We start from the raw sequence: 17,734 nt of genomic DNA on the forward strand, positions 1-17,734 counted from the left end.
GATAATAAAAGGACATTTTTTACTACAATAAAAAAATAAGAGCCATAGAAAAGAAAAGTAGTGAGGCCTACAACACAGAGAATGCTGGTTTAAAAGTTAGATCTTTAATTCACCAGGAGAGAAAAACCAAGGAAACAAGATATCAGTTTTTTTCTGAAAAGGCTTCTTACAGAATGGTAGGAACCAGACCCTTAAACCCTTGAGTCTGGCCTTCAAGGCAAGAGGCCTCAGGTCCTGTTTTTTGCCCAAACCCCTAAAATTGGATTTATCTTTTGAAAGGAGACACATGGATTGAATTTGTCTAAGTTCCCAATTTCAAACAAGAACCGTTTAGTTGGTCATCTTCTCCATTACGTGTGGCCTATGTGTGAATGCTGTAGCCACTTGTTCGTGTGCATTGTTTAATACTGAAGACTGTACTGGAGCTGCAGAGCCAACAGCAGGTGGCAGAACCAGGATGTAGATTCTTGTTTCTCTGTTTCCAAAGTCTGTGCTTTTGTTGTTGTTGTTTTGTTTGTTTTGTTGACACAGGGTTTCTCTCCAAAGCCTGTGGCTTTAACCAGTTACATAGCTGGTATTCCTAAAGCCTGAATTCTTAAAAGTCCCCAGTAGTGCCAAATATTAATTTATAAGGAGCAGTTGCCACCTCAGGGACTAAACGTGTAATTGCTATGTTCAGCACATTCTCTCCCTTTGGGCATAATTAACGAGGAACAGTATCATCATGAAGAGGGCATTTGTGATTGTGCAGTCAGAAGAAGAGGGGTTAAAAGAGTGAAATGTCAGCCACTGACCTTAGGCTTTGATGGGTAGATTTGTCTTGATGAACTTTCATTACAGAAATGCTCTACTTCTCACCTTTGAGGTCAGATGCTCCTTCTCTTTGTCAGCCTTCTCCATATAGTGCTAATGCTAGAGACAACATTATGTTCCATAGTTCTTTTCACCTTTCTTATGTCATCACTAGCAGTTATAATCAGCATTTCCTGTCAGCATAGTTGAGTGCTTACACAGACAGGGGCTAGTATATCTGGTCTGGGGTTCAACTTACCTTTGCCAGATGGCTTTTCATATGTGTATCCAGATACATTGCATTTTTACTGTATATTTTAATGCAAAAGGCTTGGTGTGGAGCCCTCATTTTCCTTGTGAGAGGTTCACATTGCTTTCGAATCCACTGCTGATGGCAGCCCCTGTCGATAGTTGGCTGTACCTTTTCTGGAATTAGTTCTCCATGTGCACATGCATGCACACACACGCACTCACACACATCATTTTGTTGTTCATTCCTTATCTCTGCTCCCTGCTGGAACACAGAGAGCCTACTTAGTCCTTTCTAGTTTATTTTATTTGCTTATAGTTTTGGTTGCTTATGTTCTGGTCGCTCTGAGTTCTCTGAACTATGCATTCCTAGGTTGGCTGCCCCTTTTCCTGTAGTTAATAGCACCCTTAGTTATTCATCTTCTTTCATTTTCTTCTATATTTGGGGCAACCTTGTCAGATTTATCCTCAGTATTACAGAGAATAATCTGTTAAGATTCTCCACAGTTTTATTTCTGTTCAGTTGTGTATATTAAGAACAGTGTCACAGCCAGCCAGTGGTGGTGGTGCACACCTTTAATCCCAGCACTTGGGAGGCAGAGGCAGGCGGAGCTCTGTGAGTTCAAGGCCAGCCTAGTTTACAAAGTAAGTCCAGGACAGCCAAGGCTACACAGAGAAACCCTGTCTCAAAAAAAAAAAAGAAACAAAAACAAACAAACAAACAAAAAACAATGTCACTGCTGGCCTTTTGTTTCTGTTTCTGCCTTTAGACTTACCGTCCTCTTGGTCCAGCTAGGTCTGTGGTTTCCAGCACCCACTTCACAGTGTGTTGGTAAGACCTGTTGCTTCAGAGCAGCTTCAGGTTCACTACAGAATTAGAGGAAGGTTCCAGACAGCCCTCCATGCCCCGTGCCTGATGTGGCCTCCCCGTCCCTGCTCCACTGTGTGTGCTTGTTACAGTCGAGACCAAGACATCATAAGCATAGCTTTCATGTGAAAAAAAAATTTAGTTTCATAGGAAATTGCTTGTATAAATTGACTTTGGATTTTTTTTTCAGCATAATTTACTCCTCACTCAGTATGATACTGTTATTTCATTCTTGTTAATCTGGTTATTTCATTCTTGTTAATCTGTTCTCTTATAGGAGATTTTCTGGAGCTAGTGGAATGAGACAGCAGGAATATATTTGTTGCTTTTGGTCCACTCTGCCCTTCTGATGAAATTCCTTTCTCTGTGGGTTCTCAGCTAGGGCCATGGCACAAGGCTGACATAGGTCCATCTTCACCTCTACTAAGAAAATCCCTCTTCTTGCCTTTCCAGTTTATGAGTACATATAGATACCATGTGTACCTGCTGAGACTAAAGAGGACATTTCATCCCCTGCAACTTAAGTTACAGATGTTGAGACATCTCTTTAGCACGTGCCTTCCCCTTTTGATCAGTCTAGCTGTGGGCATGTACTTCCCATGAAGCACCACCACAGAATTCCTTCCTACTGTAGGGTTCACTGCCGGGCTGCTTTCCCATAGGCTCTCCTGCCCCAACTCCCTTCCCCACTCCTCTTCAACTGTCTGTTTTTCTCCTTTGGGAGCTATAAGCTTTGAACTTGGATTTAAAAGATGAGAAAGAAGAATAATATTGAGCCATTCTTGAAAAGCAGCATCTGTCAAACAGAGGGATAAACCTAGATTCTAATCCAGAGGCTTAAATATGCAAGTGCCTTTCTCCTTTATTTAAAGAGGTTGAGTTTGAGATCCTGCATGAGCCAAAGCACAAGCAGGCCTATGTTTATTATGCTGAGTCTGTGGACCATAGTTACTTCCTAGAGCCATATCATAGGTTGTATATGGGTCTAAGTGCGTGCATGCGTGTGTGTGCGTGTGTGTATCCTATGCTGGAGTTTAAAGCCAAAGCCTTGTGCATGCTAGGCAAATGTTTTAAAAATGTGATATATCTGCAGCCCTATTTCAGTACATGAAGAATTATTTGCACACGTGTGAGTGCGAGCACATGCAAGCATGAACACACGGGTACGAATGTTGCATGTTGCACATGTGGTAGTGGGAGACTTCTTGGGAGATGGTTCTTTCCTGGCACCTATAGGATTTGAAGATGAAACTTCTTATGTGGGGGAGGATTAGGTAAATACATTTTACTTACAGACAAGTAATATTTACTTGGCTATTAATTCAAGCCAAGTCTTGCATATTTTCATCTTCCTTACCACAGCATCTTTTTCTTGTTTGGTTTTATAACCTATATGGGCCATCCAAAACATATAACTCAAATTGCAGTTACTTTGTGTAAACACTGTATTGTTTAGGAGCGGCTTTGTTTGGTTTGGGTGTTAGTAACCTATTTTAAAAGCCAGCCTTTTACTTAAGAGAGCTAGCTTCTTAACATTCACAGCCATAAATGACATGGTTGGCTGCTTTTCCCATCAGCTATCTTTATGCTTGTAGATACCACTTAATCCATTTAAAATCATTTGGCCAAATAAGCTATTTGGTAGCAAGTCTGCCTTGCGTTAGCTGTGTTTTGGGCCTTACACTACCAAGGCTTTTTTAAGTCTGTTTATGTAAATTATCTTTTACAGACCCTGAGCCAGAAGTAATAGCAGAGAATCCACAGCCACAGCTGCAGTCACATCCGCAGCCACAGCCACACTCAGAGCCTCAACCACAGCCGCAACCGAAGCTGCAGCCACCGCCACCACATTTTGGAGCTGTGGAAGAAACATTTAGAATAGTTAAGGACTCTCTCAGTGATGAAGTTGTTAAAGCCACACAAGCTATCTATCAGTTTGAACTCTCAGGTGAGGACTGAGTCCGATGATCTGGAGCTTTTATGAAACAGTAAGAAGAAGATTTTGTTGGAAGAAAATCAGCTCTTGACACCTGGATAGTTAGCTATGTCTAGAACTATTGACTATAGATACTCAAAAACAGCAAGGAACTATCAGTTTGTATTTTTGAGTTAAGATTTGTTTGTATGGAAACAAACATAGGTAGAATACATTTTCATGGCATATACTTTGAGTGTTAAATAACTCCTTGGCATAGATGATAGGAAGTCCTACATAGATGGACATATGCATTGTGACAGGTAATGTAATAATTTAGCAGTTGTGGGCAGCTAACCATTTTTATTTTTGAGTTAGGCCAGTATGAGTATAATAAAAACCTCTGCAATGAGCCAGGCATGATGGCACATCCCTTTAATCTTAGCACTCAGTGGGGGGACGGCGGCAGAAGCAGGTGGATCTCTGAGTTTGAGGCCAGCCTGGTTTACAGAGTTAGTAGCTAGGGCTATTTTAGAGAGAGTCTGTCTTAAAAAACAAACAAACAAAACCAAAAACCTCTTTACATGTTTTTCCATATAATAAAAAGTAACATAGACTAATGGTAGTTTTAAGCACTGCTTTCTTTAGTTCTTCTATATGCAAATTTTCTCATCCTTTATGCTGTTCTCTGCCTTTTCAAAATCTACCATTCTTTCTTTTTGTTTCTGAATTTGTGGTCTGTAGCTTCAGTCATTTTTTGTGCTGAAGTCCTAAACTTGAACCCTTCCTGCTTATGTCATGACTTATCTATCAAAGATTAGTTTTGGATGAATCAAACTATCTGGTTGCCCCAGAGTTGCAAAATCTTGTTATACAAGAACCAAAACAATAACATCAGCTGGACTTGTGGAGATTCAGTTGTTATCTCTCTTTAGAGAGGTCAAAGCAGCACCTTAGACTTTTCTCTTGGCATTTACTGCCTCATTTTCCACAAAATATTTTCAGAAAACCTGCAGCTAGCAGTGACTTCAGCTTCCTGCCATCAGATGTAAATCAGCCTTCATAGGCCCTCCTTTTCTTTCCAGTACCCTGGAGTTTAGCTTCCTGCCAGTGCACCGCAAGCTTCCTTAACTGGACCTAGAAGAGTCTAGGTCCTCAGATGTAGAGTTTGATCCAGTAGGTCAGGGGTGTACCTGAGAGTCTCCATTTCTGACAGACCATGACAGTAAAGTAGTTCATGGATGACACTGGTAGTATTAGAGTTAGAGATCCCATTTCCTCTGGCCTCCTCAGGAATTGTCCTGCTAACTCCTGCTAACTGTACCTTTTCTTCAATTTGTGCACCCTGCAGCCTCCTTTCCAGCACTTATTTTAATGTTTTCACTGATAGTCTATCTTTAAAACAGAATCTAACAATATTGCCAAACCATTCTCCCTGTCTTTCTTTCAGAGCCACACTGTATTTTTACCTGAAGCCCACTCTATGGAACATACTTTTCTCCCTCCACTTTTTCTTAGGTCCACAGAATCTGTTTTCCCCACAGTCCTAGATGATGGCTGTTTCCCCAGTGGCTATTTGTCATCCCTCCCTGTAACTCCTCTGTAGGATCTGAGGCTGTTGACCACTCCTTCCTTCTGCAAATGCCCCCTTTTTCTGGCTTCCTCCTTAACAGTCTCTGTTTATTCCCCACTTCTCAAAGTGAGCTGTTATACCCATAGACACTGAGCCATGTCCTTTGTTCCAGCCCCTCTTAAGCACTGTAGTAACTTGAGTGTGAATTTGACTGCTCAGCTTTGCACTTCCTCTGTTTACACACCTGCACCACCTCTGACGCCTCTTTGGAGAAGAACCTGGCTTTTCTTTTTGTTATTGAATAATCTTCAGAACCTAGCGCAGTACTTGGATTGTAATAAGTGCTAAGTTGATGGTAGCCTGAGGATTTTAACCAGGACAGCATGGTAGAAGACCACATGTTGTCTCTACAGGTGAAGATGGAGGCACATGGTTTCTTGATCTGAAGAATAAAGTTGGGAAAGTTGGGCATGGAGAGCCCCCTGACCGGGCGGATGTAGTGATGAGTATGACCACTGATGATTTCGTCAAAATGTTTTCAGGTGAGTTTTCAACTCTTTTAGATCACTTGCTTCAAATGGAAACATTTGGAAATTCCACTTTCTTCTTTTCCAGATAATCAGGGTTCAGAAATGTTCCTAACAATGGGAGCTCTCTGTGCAGGTAGTCTTGGGAAGGCTGCTCAAAGGCTGCCTCTGCTCCCACTTCTACCTCATCTGATTAATGGGAAATTGATGGCAGACCTTTCTTTTCTCATCACTGAGAAGAGATCATTCAGCCTGAATTAAGCTCCTGTACTTTGAAGGTGTGGGCCAGAGTCACAGAGAAGTCAGCAGTAGCTCACTTGAGCCTCACCAGATGCCATAAAGGAGCCAGGAGCCAGCTCTCTTATGCCCTTGTGCCTTGATTTTGTGAAATCTCTATCCCAGGGAATCTTTTGCATGATTTTATGTTCTGCTCAGTTAGCTCTAAAAATGTCAAAATAGTTTTAAGGGTGATTTGTTCTATTTTATTCTCTTAGAATATTACTCAAACTGGTAAGTTAACACAAATTCTAAAAAAAAAAAAAATAGCAACACTACTCTTAACTAAGACATTATAATATTCTAATCTAAAATTATTAATTGTAGCTAGGTGCAGTGTCGCACACCTGTGATCCCAGCACTTGGTGAGGCAGAAGCAGAGGCAGGCAGATCTCTGAGTTTGAGGCCATCCTGGTCTACAAAGTGAGTCCAGGACAGGCTACATAAAGAAACTGTCTCAAAAAAAATAATTGTAATGAATTATAAAGTTACTCATATGTTCTCTCCTTCCACCTTTATGTGTCCTGAGAGTCCAAATCAGGTTGTCGGGCTTACACAGCACATCTTGAAGGTCACTCTTGCTCTGAATTATTCTGTTCTGACTGACCTTCTAATCAGTGGATTGGGAATCAGTGGCTTCCTTTGCTTTGCTTTAATACAGGATTTCATGTAGTCTAAGCTGCCCTGGAAAACTGTATAGCTGAGGATGACTTGAACTAACCCTTTACCCATGTTAAGAGAGCATCACCGCTCTTGGCTCCATGGCTTCTTTAGCTTTTCCTTATATATAAGCCTAAGATAGTGAGCTTTCTTTCTCTTTCTGTGACTGTATTCTTGCATTTGCTAGAGTTCCCTAAGACATGAGTTATGAGGCACATTTTATACCTAGACTGGGAACATTCTGCCTTTGTCATTTCATTCTGCTTATCAGCTTTCCTTTATATGGGTACAGTTTCGACTGTGGAGTCTAAGAAGTCTTCTTTTAGAGATCGTAACTATTTCTATGTCTATTTGTTTAGAAGCATTCACTATAATACAAAACCTAAAGTAACCAAATCTCTTTTTAGCCAGTAGAGGCCACTGTGTGGCAAAGCAGTAAGTAATAAACTTTCAATGGGCTCAGTGGCACATGCCTGTCATCTCAGTTTTTTAGGGGGTTGAGGCTCAGGAGGATTGCTTGAACTAGAAGTTTGTGGCCAGTCTGAACAACAAGGTGATGCAGTCTGAACAACAAGGTGATGTCCCTATCTCTTAAGTAAAAAGGAAAGGAAATAAACTGTTTAAGATTACCTTATTTGAGCCAGATATAGTGGAGCACACCTTTAATCCCTGTACTCAGAGGCAGAGGCCAGTGGATCTCTGTGAGTTCGAGGCCAGCCTGGACTACAAAGTGAGTCCAGGACAGCCAGTGCTATTAGATACAGAGAAACCTGTCTTGAAAAACAAAACAACAAGAAAAAATATTACCTTATGTAAAGAGGGACATGTATGTATATGTTTTCACATTGTGGTTAGTGACTTTGTTTGAGAGCTCCCCCTCTATCAATAGAGTTTTGATAAAATAGTATATTGTAAAATTTACTAAGACAGAACTTGTCTTAGTAAAAATAGACATGATTCTCAATATATTTTTAGTCATCTACCATTAAGTTTGACTTTAAGAATATTTCTATTACTCTCTTTATGTAGTCAGTTCCTATTTCCATTCAGTCCCTAGTCAGCAAAATAATATTGCATTCTGTTTTTCCATTCTTTTTTTTTTTTTTTTTGTAAATGGCATCAAAGTGTAAAGTATCATGCATTGGGCTTTTTTCAGCTTAAGGCTTTTAAGAGTCATTCATGTATTAGCAGTTTTATTTATTCTCCTTGTTGCATGTTTAATTGTATGGCTATACCATATTATTTTCTTTTTCACACAGGTAGCCCAGGCTCTCCTCATATTTGCTATAGCCCTGAGGCTTTCCCTGAACTCCTGAGTTCTTGTTTCCACCTCCGAAGTGCTGGATTGCAAACATATACCACCATGCCCTCCTCACACCACAGCTTGTTTAGCCATTCGGGAACTGACGGGCATCGTGGAGAGTGGGCACTGTTGTTTTGTTTTGGGCTAGTCTGTGAGGGGTTTTTGTCTTTTTTTTTTTTTCGCTTAATTCTTGCCCTTGACAGTACTGTTTTTTAGTTCTGTTGTTTTAAAAAAAAAAATTATTACCGTCCTACTAGAATCTTAACATTTTGGTTTGGATTACCCAATTGCTAATGGTTGAACCTTTTTAAAAATGTGCTTATTGGCTGTCTGTGTTAAGCCTTAGAGAAATGTCTTTAGTCTCCTTTTAAAAGTTTTAATATTATGTATACGGTTGTTTTGCTTGCAAGCATGTCCAAGCACCACGTGCATGCCTGGTGGCCATGGAGAGCTCCTTGAAATGGAGCAGAGCTCCAGCCAGTTGTGAGCCTCCATGTGGGTGCTGGGGACCAAACTCAAGTTTTCTAGAAGAGCCCCAAGGGTTCTTAGCCACTGAGACATCTTTTTAGCTTCCCCCCTTATTGTTTTTAAATTGAGTTGTCTTTTTTCCATGAATTTTAAGAATTATTTTTTTTTAATTTCCAGGTATATTATATGCAAATACTTTATTCTGTTTATTCACTTTCTTTTTTTAAAGATTTATTTATGTATTTTATGCTTATGAGTGCTCTGTCTGCATATATATGCCTGTGTGCCAGACAGGGCATTAGATCTCATGAAATGGTTGTGAGGTGCTGTGTAGTTTACTGGGAATTGAACTCAGGACCTCTGGAAGAGCAGCCAGTGCTCTTAACCATGGAGCCATCTCTCCAGCCTCCTTTGCTGTTGCTGTGATAAAATACCATGCTCTTGCTTTTTGTGAAATCTTAGGTCTGGTTCATGCTCCACGTCCTCTAAGCTCTCTCCTCCAGCTCTGCCCTCCTTGTGCTTTCTCCTCGAGCTTTTTCCTGGAGCTCCTCCTCCTTCTCTCCCCTTCCTGTTCTCTAGCTCCTCCCCTCTTTCCTGTCCTCTGGCTCCTCCCATCGCACAACATTGTATCTAGTTGCTTATTTGACTCCTGTTTACACAAGAGTTGGCCTTCTTCTGCAGTAACTGTCAGCCTGTCTTTTTATTGTAGAGTTTCTAAGCCAGAGTAGAAATATCTCAGAACAATGGTTTAATTTGCACAAGGAGCCTTTGGAAGAGGTGTGATCCTCACAAGCTATCCCACCTGCTGTCACAAACAAAAGGAGATGGACTTGCAAGTTCTCCTGCCATTAGTAAGGGCCTCCCAAAACCCTTCTCTCCGCAGAGATTTAAATATCAAAGCAGGCCATTGGAGTCACAGCTCCTGACAGTTGCTGTGATAAAATACCATGCTCCAGAGTGACTTACATAACGAGAGTTCATTTTGCCTTATGGCTCCAGAGAGTGTCCACAGCAGCTGCACAGAAACTGAGAGTTCACATCTCGGATGCATGTAAGAAACAGGGCAAGCTGGGCACGGTGGCCACGCCTTTATCCCAACACTCGGGAGGCAGAGGCAGGAGGCTCTCTGTGACTTCAAGGCCAGCCTGGGCTACAAAGTGAGCCCATGATGTCCAGGGCTCTGTTACACAGAGAAATCCTGTCTCAAAAAAACAAAAGAAAAAAAAAAAAGAAAGGAGTTAAAAAGAAGAAACAGAAAGACCAAATTGGACAAGGCTGTCAGTTCTCAAAGCCTCATTGCAATAGTGCACTTCCTCCAAGCTTCGTGTTCCACAAGTTCTGTAACCTCTAACCAACACCACAAATTGGGGATGAGGTGTTCAAATATAGGAGCCTACATTTATTCCATTATAACCCTGTGTTTTAAGACTTGAAAAGTTTAGTTTGTACATTTAATTCTGTGATCCATTTTGAGATAAATTTTTACGTTTCTATCTTTGTATGAGGTGTGTGTATGGGGTGGACAGGTGTTCATGCATGGCATTTCTGTGGAGGGCAGAGGACAACTGTAGATTCTGTTTCCTTTAGCCTCTGGGTACTGAACTCACTTCACCAGGCCGAGCCATCTCTTCGCTTCAATATTATTTTATTTTTATTATTATTATTATTAATCTCCCAAAGCATGAATTATTTCAGGTTCTTTTCTTCTGCACTTACATTTCTGATTAACTTTAAATTGCTTCTTTTATTCATGATTTTTGCTGTTTTGAACCTACACATGTCACAGAGGTGAAAGGTAGGAGAGGACACTAATGTACCAGACACATGTTGTACCTTCTAGGAGACATAAGCAATGTCGAAACATTTATGTAAGGAAGTCATAAATGATAGTTGGGCATACCTGGCTAAGGATTAAAGCACTGCTATGTACAAGCTGTGTGACTTTGGGCAAGGTAAAATCCTCTTTGAGCCTCAGTTTTCCTATTAACTCTGTGCTCTAGATTGAACTGACACTGAATTAATTTTATGTGCATTAGTGTGAAGGTGTCAGATCCCTTGGAATTGGCATTACAGATAGTTGTGAGCTGCCATGTGGGTGTTAGGAATTGAACCCCGGGTCCTTTGGAAGAGCAGACACTGCTCTTAACCACTGAGCTATCTCTCCAGCCCCATAGTAGCTATGTTAAAATTTTTTTTTTGGAGACAGGGTTTCTTTGTGTAGCCCTGGCTGTTCTGGAAGAACATTCTGTAGACCAGGCTGACCTTGAACTCAGAGATTCATCTGCCTCTGCCTTTCATGTGCTGGGATTAAAGGCTGTGCCACCACTGCCCAGCTACGATTCTATTTTGTTGTTGTTGTTTTGTTTTGTTTTGTTCTGGAGATAGGGTTTCCTTGTGTAATCTTTGGACTCACTTTGTAGACCAGGCTGGCCTCAAACTCAGAGAGATTTGCCTGCCTCTGCTTCCTGAGTGCTAGGATTACAGGTGTGTGCCACAGTACCCAGTTTCTAATTCTAGTTTTAATGCTTACATGTCTCTGGTTGAAAAATGCTAACACATACTTTTGTGTTCATAGACTATACTTTAAAAAATTATTTCTTAAATAGTGTGTCTGTGTGTGTCTGTCAGTGGGTATGCCTATGTGTGTATAAGTATCCTCAGAGGGAGACCAGAAGCATCAGATTCCCTGGAACTGGAATGATGGGCATTTTTGAGCCACTGGACAAGGGTGCTGGAAAACAAACTCAGATCTTCTTAAAGAACTGTGCAAGTTCTTTTTCCAGCCCTACATACACTATATTAAAAATGAGAATTTTTAGTATATGTGTGTTTGCATGTTTATATGAGTACACATGTACGAGTACCACTATGCGTGGGGAGGTCAGAGAACAACCTTGTGTGTCCGTGCTCACCTTCACCTTCTGACGGGGTGTCTCTGTGGTCCGTGGCCGTATACGGCATGCTAACTGACCACAAGCCTCCATGCACTCACCTCACAGTAGGAGCCCCGGTACAGACGTGCCTCCCAGCACCGGCACTACATGGCTCTGGTCCTCACGCCTGTGCAGCGAGCACTTTCCCTGAGTCTCTCCCCAGCTCCTCACCACTGTGTATTTGATGGTCTTAGCTGCTGTTTGCTTAGACACAGTCACTGTGTAGCTCAGCATGGCTTTGAACATGTGATCCTCCTGACTCAGCCCTTAAGTGCTGGAGTTACAAAATGTGTACTGCTATGCCCAGCTTAAAAATAATTTGTAAATATTTTGTACATTTTCCATGCCATTTAATTTCTTGAAATTAAGTGAAATGGGTAAAGGGTTTAATGAGCTATAATAAATTAGGAAAATTAAATAATGTAATATTTGCGTACCAAAATCCATTGGGGTCTGCATTTCTTTAGACTGTTGTACCCAGTAGTATAAACATAGCATCTTTAGCTTTTTACCGTTACTCTCTGCTGACTGTTTCTGACGTTATCTTTTGTATTATAGGATATTGTTAACATCCACAGCAGAAGCTGAGCTTCCCTAGATAGTAATATGCAATGCTGTCTAGAAATTTCTGTGCTCCGGGATTTTTATAACTGCAGATTCTTCCTAGAGTGCATGTTCTTGAAGTGGCATATCCCTTAGGACACTAATGATGCTTTCTCTGTCTCATTTCTTATTTTAGGGAAACTAAAGCCAACCATGGCATTCATGTCAGGAAAACTGAAAATTAAAGGAAACATGGCCCTAGCAGTCAAATTGGAGAAGCTAATGACCCATATGAATTCCAGACTCTGAAGGACAAGAAGCAAAAGTGTTGACTGTTCTCCTCAGAAGTAAAGAAGTTAAAACTCTGTTGTCTCCTCCACTGTCGTATAAGGACACATAGGTTTGTTCTGGAAAAAGTAGACTTCCTGTATCTATTAGACTTGAAATTATAATTAAAACAACTAACCACTCAAGACATCTTAATATATTGTCTATTTTTATCCAATTTCCCCCTCTAAGCCTTTATTTCATTCATTGCCTTTTGCAGGAAAAATATATACCATGAACAACTAATCAGAATCAAGCAATAAAATTAGCTGTTTACTACTTTATCTTCACTAAGAAAGTTGTGTGAGGGACTGTAATATCTCCCTTAACCACTGCCTCTCTTCTTCTTCTTCTTCTTCTCCTCCTTCTCCTCCTCCTCCTCTTCCTCCTCCTCCTCCTCCTCCTTCTTCTTCTTCTTTCTTTTTTTTTTTTTTTTAAGGACATTTGTTTTGCCCAGCAGTGTTTCATAGACTTCAGTGCACAATACTTAGAGGCAAACTTTTGTTTAACTTACTATAAGTATTTTATATTATTGATACTATTCTAGCTATCTTTACATTTTAAGCTTTTCCCTTTTTCTCCAGATGGGGTAACTCAGCTGGCCTTGAACTCAGGCCAGTCCTCCTGCCTCCGTTTTCTTAGTGCTATGATTAGCCACAATGCCTGGCTAAGTTGAGTTTCCAAGTGCTAACATACAGAAATAGAATTAATTTGTGAGTATCCCTAATGCCCTGCAGTAGTTAGACCTACTCATTATCTTTAGCAGCTTTTTAAAACAGATGCTTTAAATCATGTTATCTTCAAATAAAGATGAATCTATCTCCTTTTCCCCCATTCTGTGTGCCTTTTATTTCTCTTTCTTGTCAGTTTGCACTGTTAGGTCCCTTAAAATAGTGGTGAATACTAATGGTAAGAATGGATGCCCAGCCTGAGAAACAGCATGACCTGTCTCAAAAACATGACAATACGAACCAAACCAGTCCATCTACTCTATAGTCACTGTAATTAGTTCACTGAATGTGTGATATGCTGTTCTGTCCACGCAGAGCTAACTGTCATCACAGTTACTGTCCTTCCTCTCCCTCCATCCCTTTTTTACTTTTTATCCTGTGTGGAGTTGGGGAACCACTTGTGGGGACTCAGTTCTCACCTTCCAACAAGCCATCAAGGTTAGAGGCAAGTGCCTTCATGTACTGAGTCATCTTGCAGGCCCCAATCAGAATGTTTTATCACCCTCCCCACGCTGCATCAACAAAACATTTTAGTCCTATGCAACAACAAACCAAGTTCCTATTACTACTGACGTGCCTATTCTGGACATATGTATAGAGTCACACTTTTCACTTTCCTGATAGGCTTCCTTCACTAGGCATAATACTTTCAAGGTTTATTCATGCCATATCAAAGCCATAATTTGTTTGATACATTTGTTGCATTGGCCTCCATTTTGGGGCTTAACGTAAGTTATTTGAAACCCTGTTGTGCCCTGTCACCTTTTGTCCACTCAAAACTTTCCTTCTCACTCAGGAACTCATACCAGATATAATAGTTCTGTTAAAATTCTACTACAGTAGTCGATGATACAGTCACTCAGTGACTCAAATCCAACATGCTTGATAGCTAATAACCACAATTTAAAAACAAAACAAAACCTCATAGATCACCAGGATAGAGTAATCTTGGGAAACAAATTCTCTTTTGCTAGTTTTTTTTTTTTTTTTTTTCCTTTTTTTGAGACAGGGTTTCTCTGTATAGCCATGGCTGTTCTGGAACTCGCTGACCAGGATGGCCTTGAACTCAGAGAGATCCACCTACCTCTGCCTCCTAAGTGCTGGGATTAAAGGCGTGTGCCACCACCACTTGGCTGCTAGTGTTTTCTTTAAACCACCCAAACTGTTACCCCTCAGTGAAGTCTAAAATATACCATGGACCTTAATAAACAAACACAGAACCAAAGATTTCATTTATATGTGTATCTTGCGTGTGCCTGGTGCCTACAGGAAGAGGACATCAGGTACTGTGAAACAAGTTACAGATGGTTGTGAGTCACCATGTTGGTGCTGGAACCAATCCTAGGTCTTCTTCAAGAACAACAAATGCTCCTAACCACTGAGCCATCTCTGCAGCCCCAATTTTCTTTCTGTCTCTTTTTTTCCCACTAGTTAAGTTTCCTGCTATCTCCATATTTGTTAGCCTCCTCTCAGCACCTCCAACCTTCTTGAGATCTGAGAATAAGTTTGTGTTTGTACCTCATTTCTCCCCTGATTGACACACACTAAATTTTGGCCATGGCCATGATCTGGTTGGAATACAGACATGCCCTTAATATACACATTTAATCCCAAACAATGAAGATAAGGTTGGTTTATAGAAGGAGGCAGGCATATTTGAAAGTGACATCTATTAAGGGGCAGACAAAGTGATGAATCAGAGAAAGATTTCATGGAATGAGTCAAATGGATATGCCCAACTTTCACAAGAGTAGGACAGGAAGGAGAGGTTACTTAAGAGCTGTGCAGGGAGAGAGGAAGAGAGGGGAAGAGAGTGAGAAAAAGGGAGAGGGAGGGGGATAGAGATTTTTTTTAACTGGGGCAGTTTTATAGAGATAGGCTGCAAAGAAAACAAGCTAGACCCAGGTCAAGACAGAACAAGCCAGAGAATAAAGAGGAGCCAGAAGATTAAAACATTATTGCCAGAATTACTTTGAGACCAGGCAGAGCAAATCAGAGAGAAGCCAGTTTGAATCAGTCATCTTGGAGAGAAGTTTGGGCCAGAATAGCTGAGTTGAACCAGCCAGTGAGAGTTCAAAAAGAGCTAGGAATACCTTCATCTCATCCCCTCATCTGACATTTATAACCCTGGATGCTTTGTTCACAATCTCTGTCATATTCTCATCTCTTATCTACCTCAAAGGTAGGAATGACTGAGATTTCCTTTCTTAGGAGGGGTGAGGCCAAGATGTGGGTAGTATCTAAGGCTGATCAGATTATGTTCTAAATATAAGTTACTGCCTTTATAAATATTTTGGAAACACTCATTGCCTTGTGGAGAAAAGGGAGTCTAGATCCAGACTGCTTTGGATGAATCTGAGCTCCAACAACAAACTATGTTAAGATTTCTTAGTTTCTCTAAGCCTCAGTTTCTGAAAACTAAAATTATTTTAAGAACTGCAATATCACTTCTCAGTATATACTTCAAAATGTGGGGCTGGAGAGATGGCTTAGGGGTTAGGATCATTAGTTGATCTTCCAGAGTGGAGTGGGACTATTGAACCCTTCAGTGATATAATGACACAGAGGCTTATTAATGTTTTAAAGCTTAGACCCTTCGCTGGGCAGTCTCCTGACTACTCTTACCTGACCAACCCTGGCTATGTCCTGCTAAGTAGCCAGGTCCACCTCTCTGCTCCACTCTGGTCCATCTCCTGGTCACTCCCTGCTCCGCCCCCACGTCCAGTGGCCAATCTTTCGCCACTGATTTTTTTTCTCCCCGGGTCCCATTCTCTCTGCCCGGAAGTTCTGCTCTCTACTTTCTGCTCAGATCTTTATTACAATCAATAGGCAAACGAAGAAGGATAAATATTTACAAATTATGAGACTGGCCGTAGAAATAACAATGCCAAGATCCCACTAGTATCTCTGCTGGTACAGAATCAACAATATGCAGAGAGACACCTTCACACAACTACCTCAACACCAGAGGACCTGAGTTTGATTCCCAACACCCAGGAGGCAGCTCACAGCCATCTGTAACTCCAGTTTCAGGGCATTTGACACCTGCTACTGTCCTATAAGGTCACCAGGCACACGCTTGGGTACAGAGACATTCACACAGGCAAAACACCCATACATACAAAAAACAAAGTTTTCATAAAATGGCAATGTTAATAGCACCAACTTCATAGACTTCCCTGACAACCCACTGAGTGCCTGGCGCAAACCTGGGTATCTAGTAAGTGCTAGGAAAGTTGTTTTTTGTTTGTTTGTTAAATACGTGCAGTCTTGCCTCCGTCTGCCATGCGTGCCATGCGTGCCAGAGCACCAGTCTGAGAGTTTTAGGTGCTGCAGCATGAGTTCGCAGCTGCAAAAATATAGCTCTTATCAGAGAGTCTATCCTTTAGCCAAATATGAATGATGATGGCCTAGCAGCATGGATTCAGATTGCCCTGAAAGACATGCCTCACCGTGGAAGTGTTTACATGAGATTTCTTTTATTAGTTACAGAGCAAAGGTAGTCATAAAATCCAGGCATTCAGCCAATGGCCGGGACTACAGGTGGGTGGACTACGGCCGAGCGGGCCCCATTTACAATTTTCTGGGGCTGACGAGATCTGTAGCTTTTGGCTTGCTGGAAACTAGTCAGGTGACAATGCGTTTAGTTTTTTATTATTACTATTTATGATCGTTTTGCCTGCACGTACGTCAGAGCACCACTTGTGTCAGTGCTTGCAGGGACTAGAGAAGGCACCGGAGCCTCTGAAACTGGAGTTACAGACTCTTAAGAGCCATTGCTGGGAATCACACCTGGGTTTGGAACCAAACTTGTGTGTTCTGGAAGAGCAGCCAATGCTCTTAACCACTGAGCTGTCTGACTAGCCCCTGCTAAAAATAACACTTTAAAGGTTTTCGTTAGAGGCATGAGGGTGGTGAGTTTGCCACATGGGTGGGCAATAAACTGGCTTTCAAAGAAACTAAAAGAGCCCGAGATAATTTGTCTCTGGTCTGCAACATCTTAACTCTTCATAATCATGCAGGTTAGCCTAGTAGAGTCTGCAACACCGTGCAGCATCTTCTTCCTTTAAACATTTTGAGATGTCCAGTTTATTACGGGTGTGTGTGAGAGAGAGAGCGAGAGACTGAGCTGCGGCGTTCCGACACTGCGGGGTGAGTACGCGGTTGGTTTCAGGCGGCCCGGCACAGCTCCGGCTGAGGTCCGACACCTCTAAAAGCGAGCAGGCTCCGCTTGCTTCCAGGGTTTACCCGACGTGCGCGGAGACGGCGGACAGCCCACCCGCGTGGGAAGTGCGGGGCCGCGGGTTCCGCACGGACCGGGCCCGTCCGGCTCGGGGCCGCGCCCCCTCAGGGTGGCGAGCGACGCGGGTCCAGCGCCTTCCGCGGGCGTCGCTACACACTTCCTGTAGGTCCCGGCGCCCGCCGAGCGCTTCCGGTGCCGGCTGAAGCCGGGGTCCGAGCCCCCGCCCCGCCCCCCTCCGGCCCCGCCCCGCGCGGCCCCGCCCCCGCGCTCCGAGCCCGGCGCGCGGAGCCCGGGGCAAACCGAGCGGCTCCGCCGGTGGCCGCGCC

General features: G+C 42.2%; 1 protein-coding gene across 1 annotated transcript in view; it reads left to right on the forward strand.

The window, feature by feature from the left end:
• Window positions 1–13,268, forward strand: part of Hsdl2 (hydroxysteroid dehydrogenase like 2) — a 48,356-nt gene extending 35,088 nt beyond the window's left edge. The window contains exons 9-11 of the mRNA XM_055611625.1: window positions 3,639–3,857; window positions 5,811–5,939; window positions 12,304–13,268. Of these exons, the coding sequence (XP_055467600.1) occupies window positions 3,639–3,857; window positions 5,811–5,939; window positions 12,304–12,416 (461 nt within the window). The 3' untranslated portion in view covers window positions 12,417–13,268. The remainder of the gene's footprint in view (window positions 1–3,638; window positions 3,858–5,810; window positions 5,940–12,303) is intronic.
• Window positions 13,269–17,734: the final 4,466 nt, after the last annotated feature.

This window comes from Psammomys obesus, unplaced genomic scaffold (assembly GCF_907164565.1).
Source record: "Psammomys obesus unplaced genomic scaffold, mPsaObe1.curated_primary_1811, whole genome shotgun sequence".
NCBI lineage: Eukaryota > Metazoa > Chordata > Mammalia > Rodentia > Muridae > Psammomys > Psammomys obesus.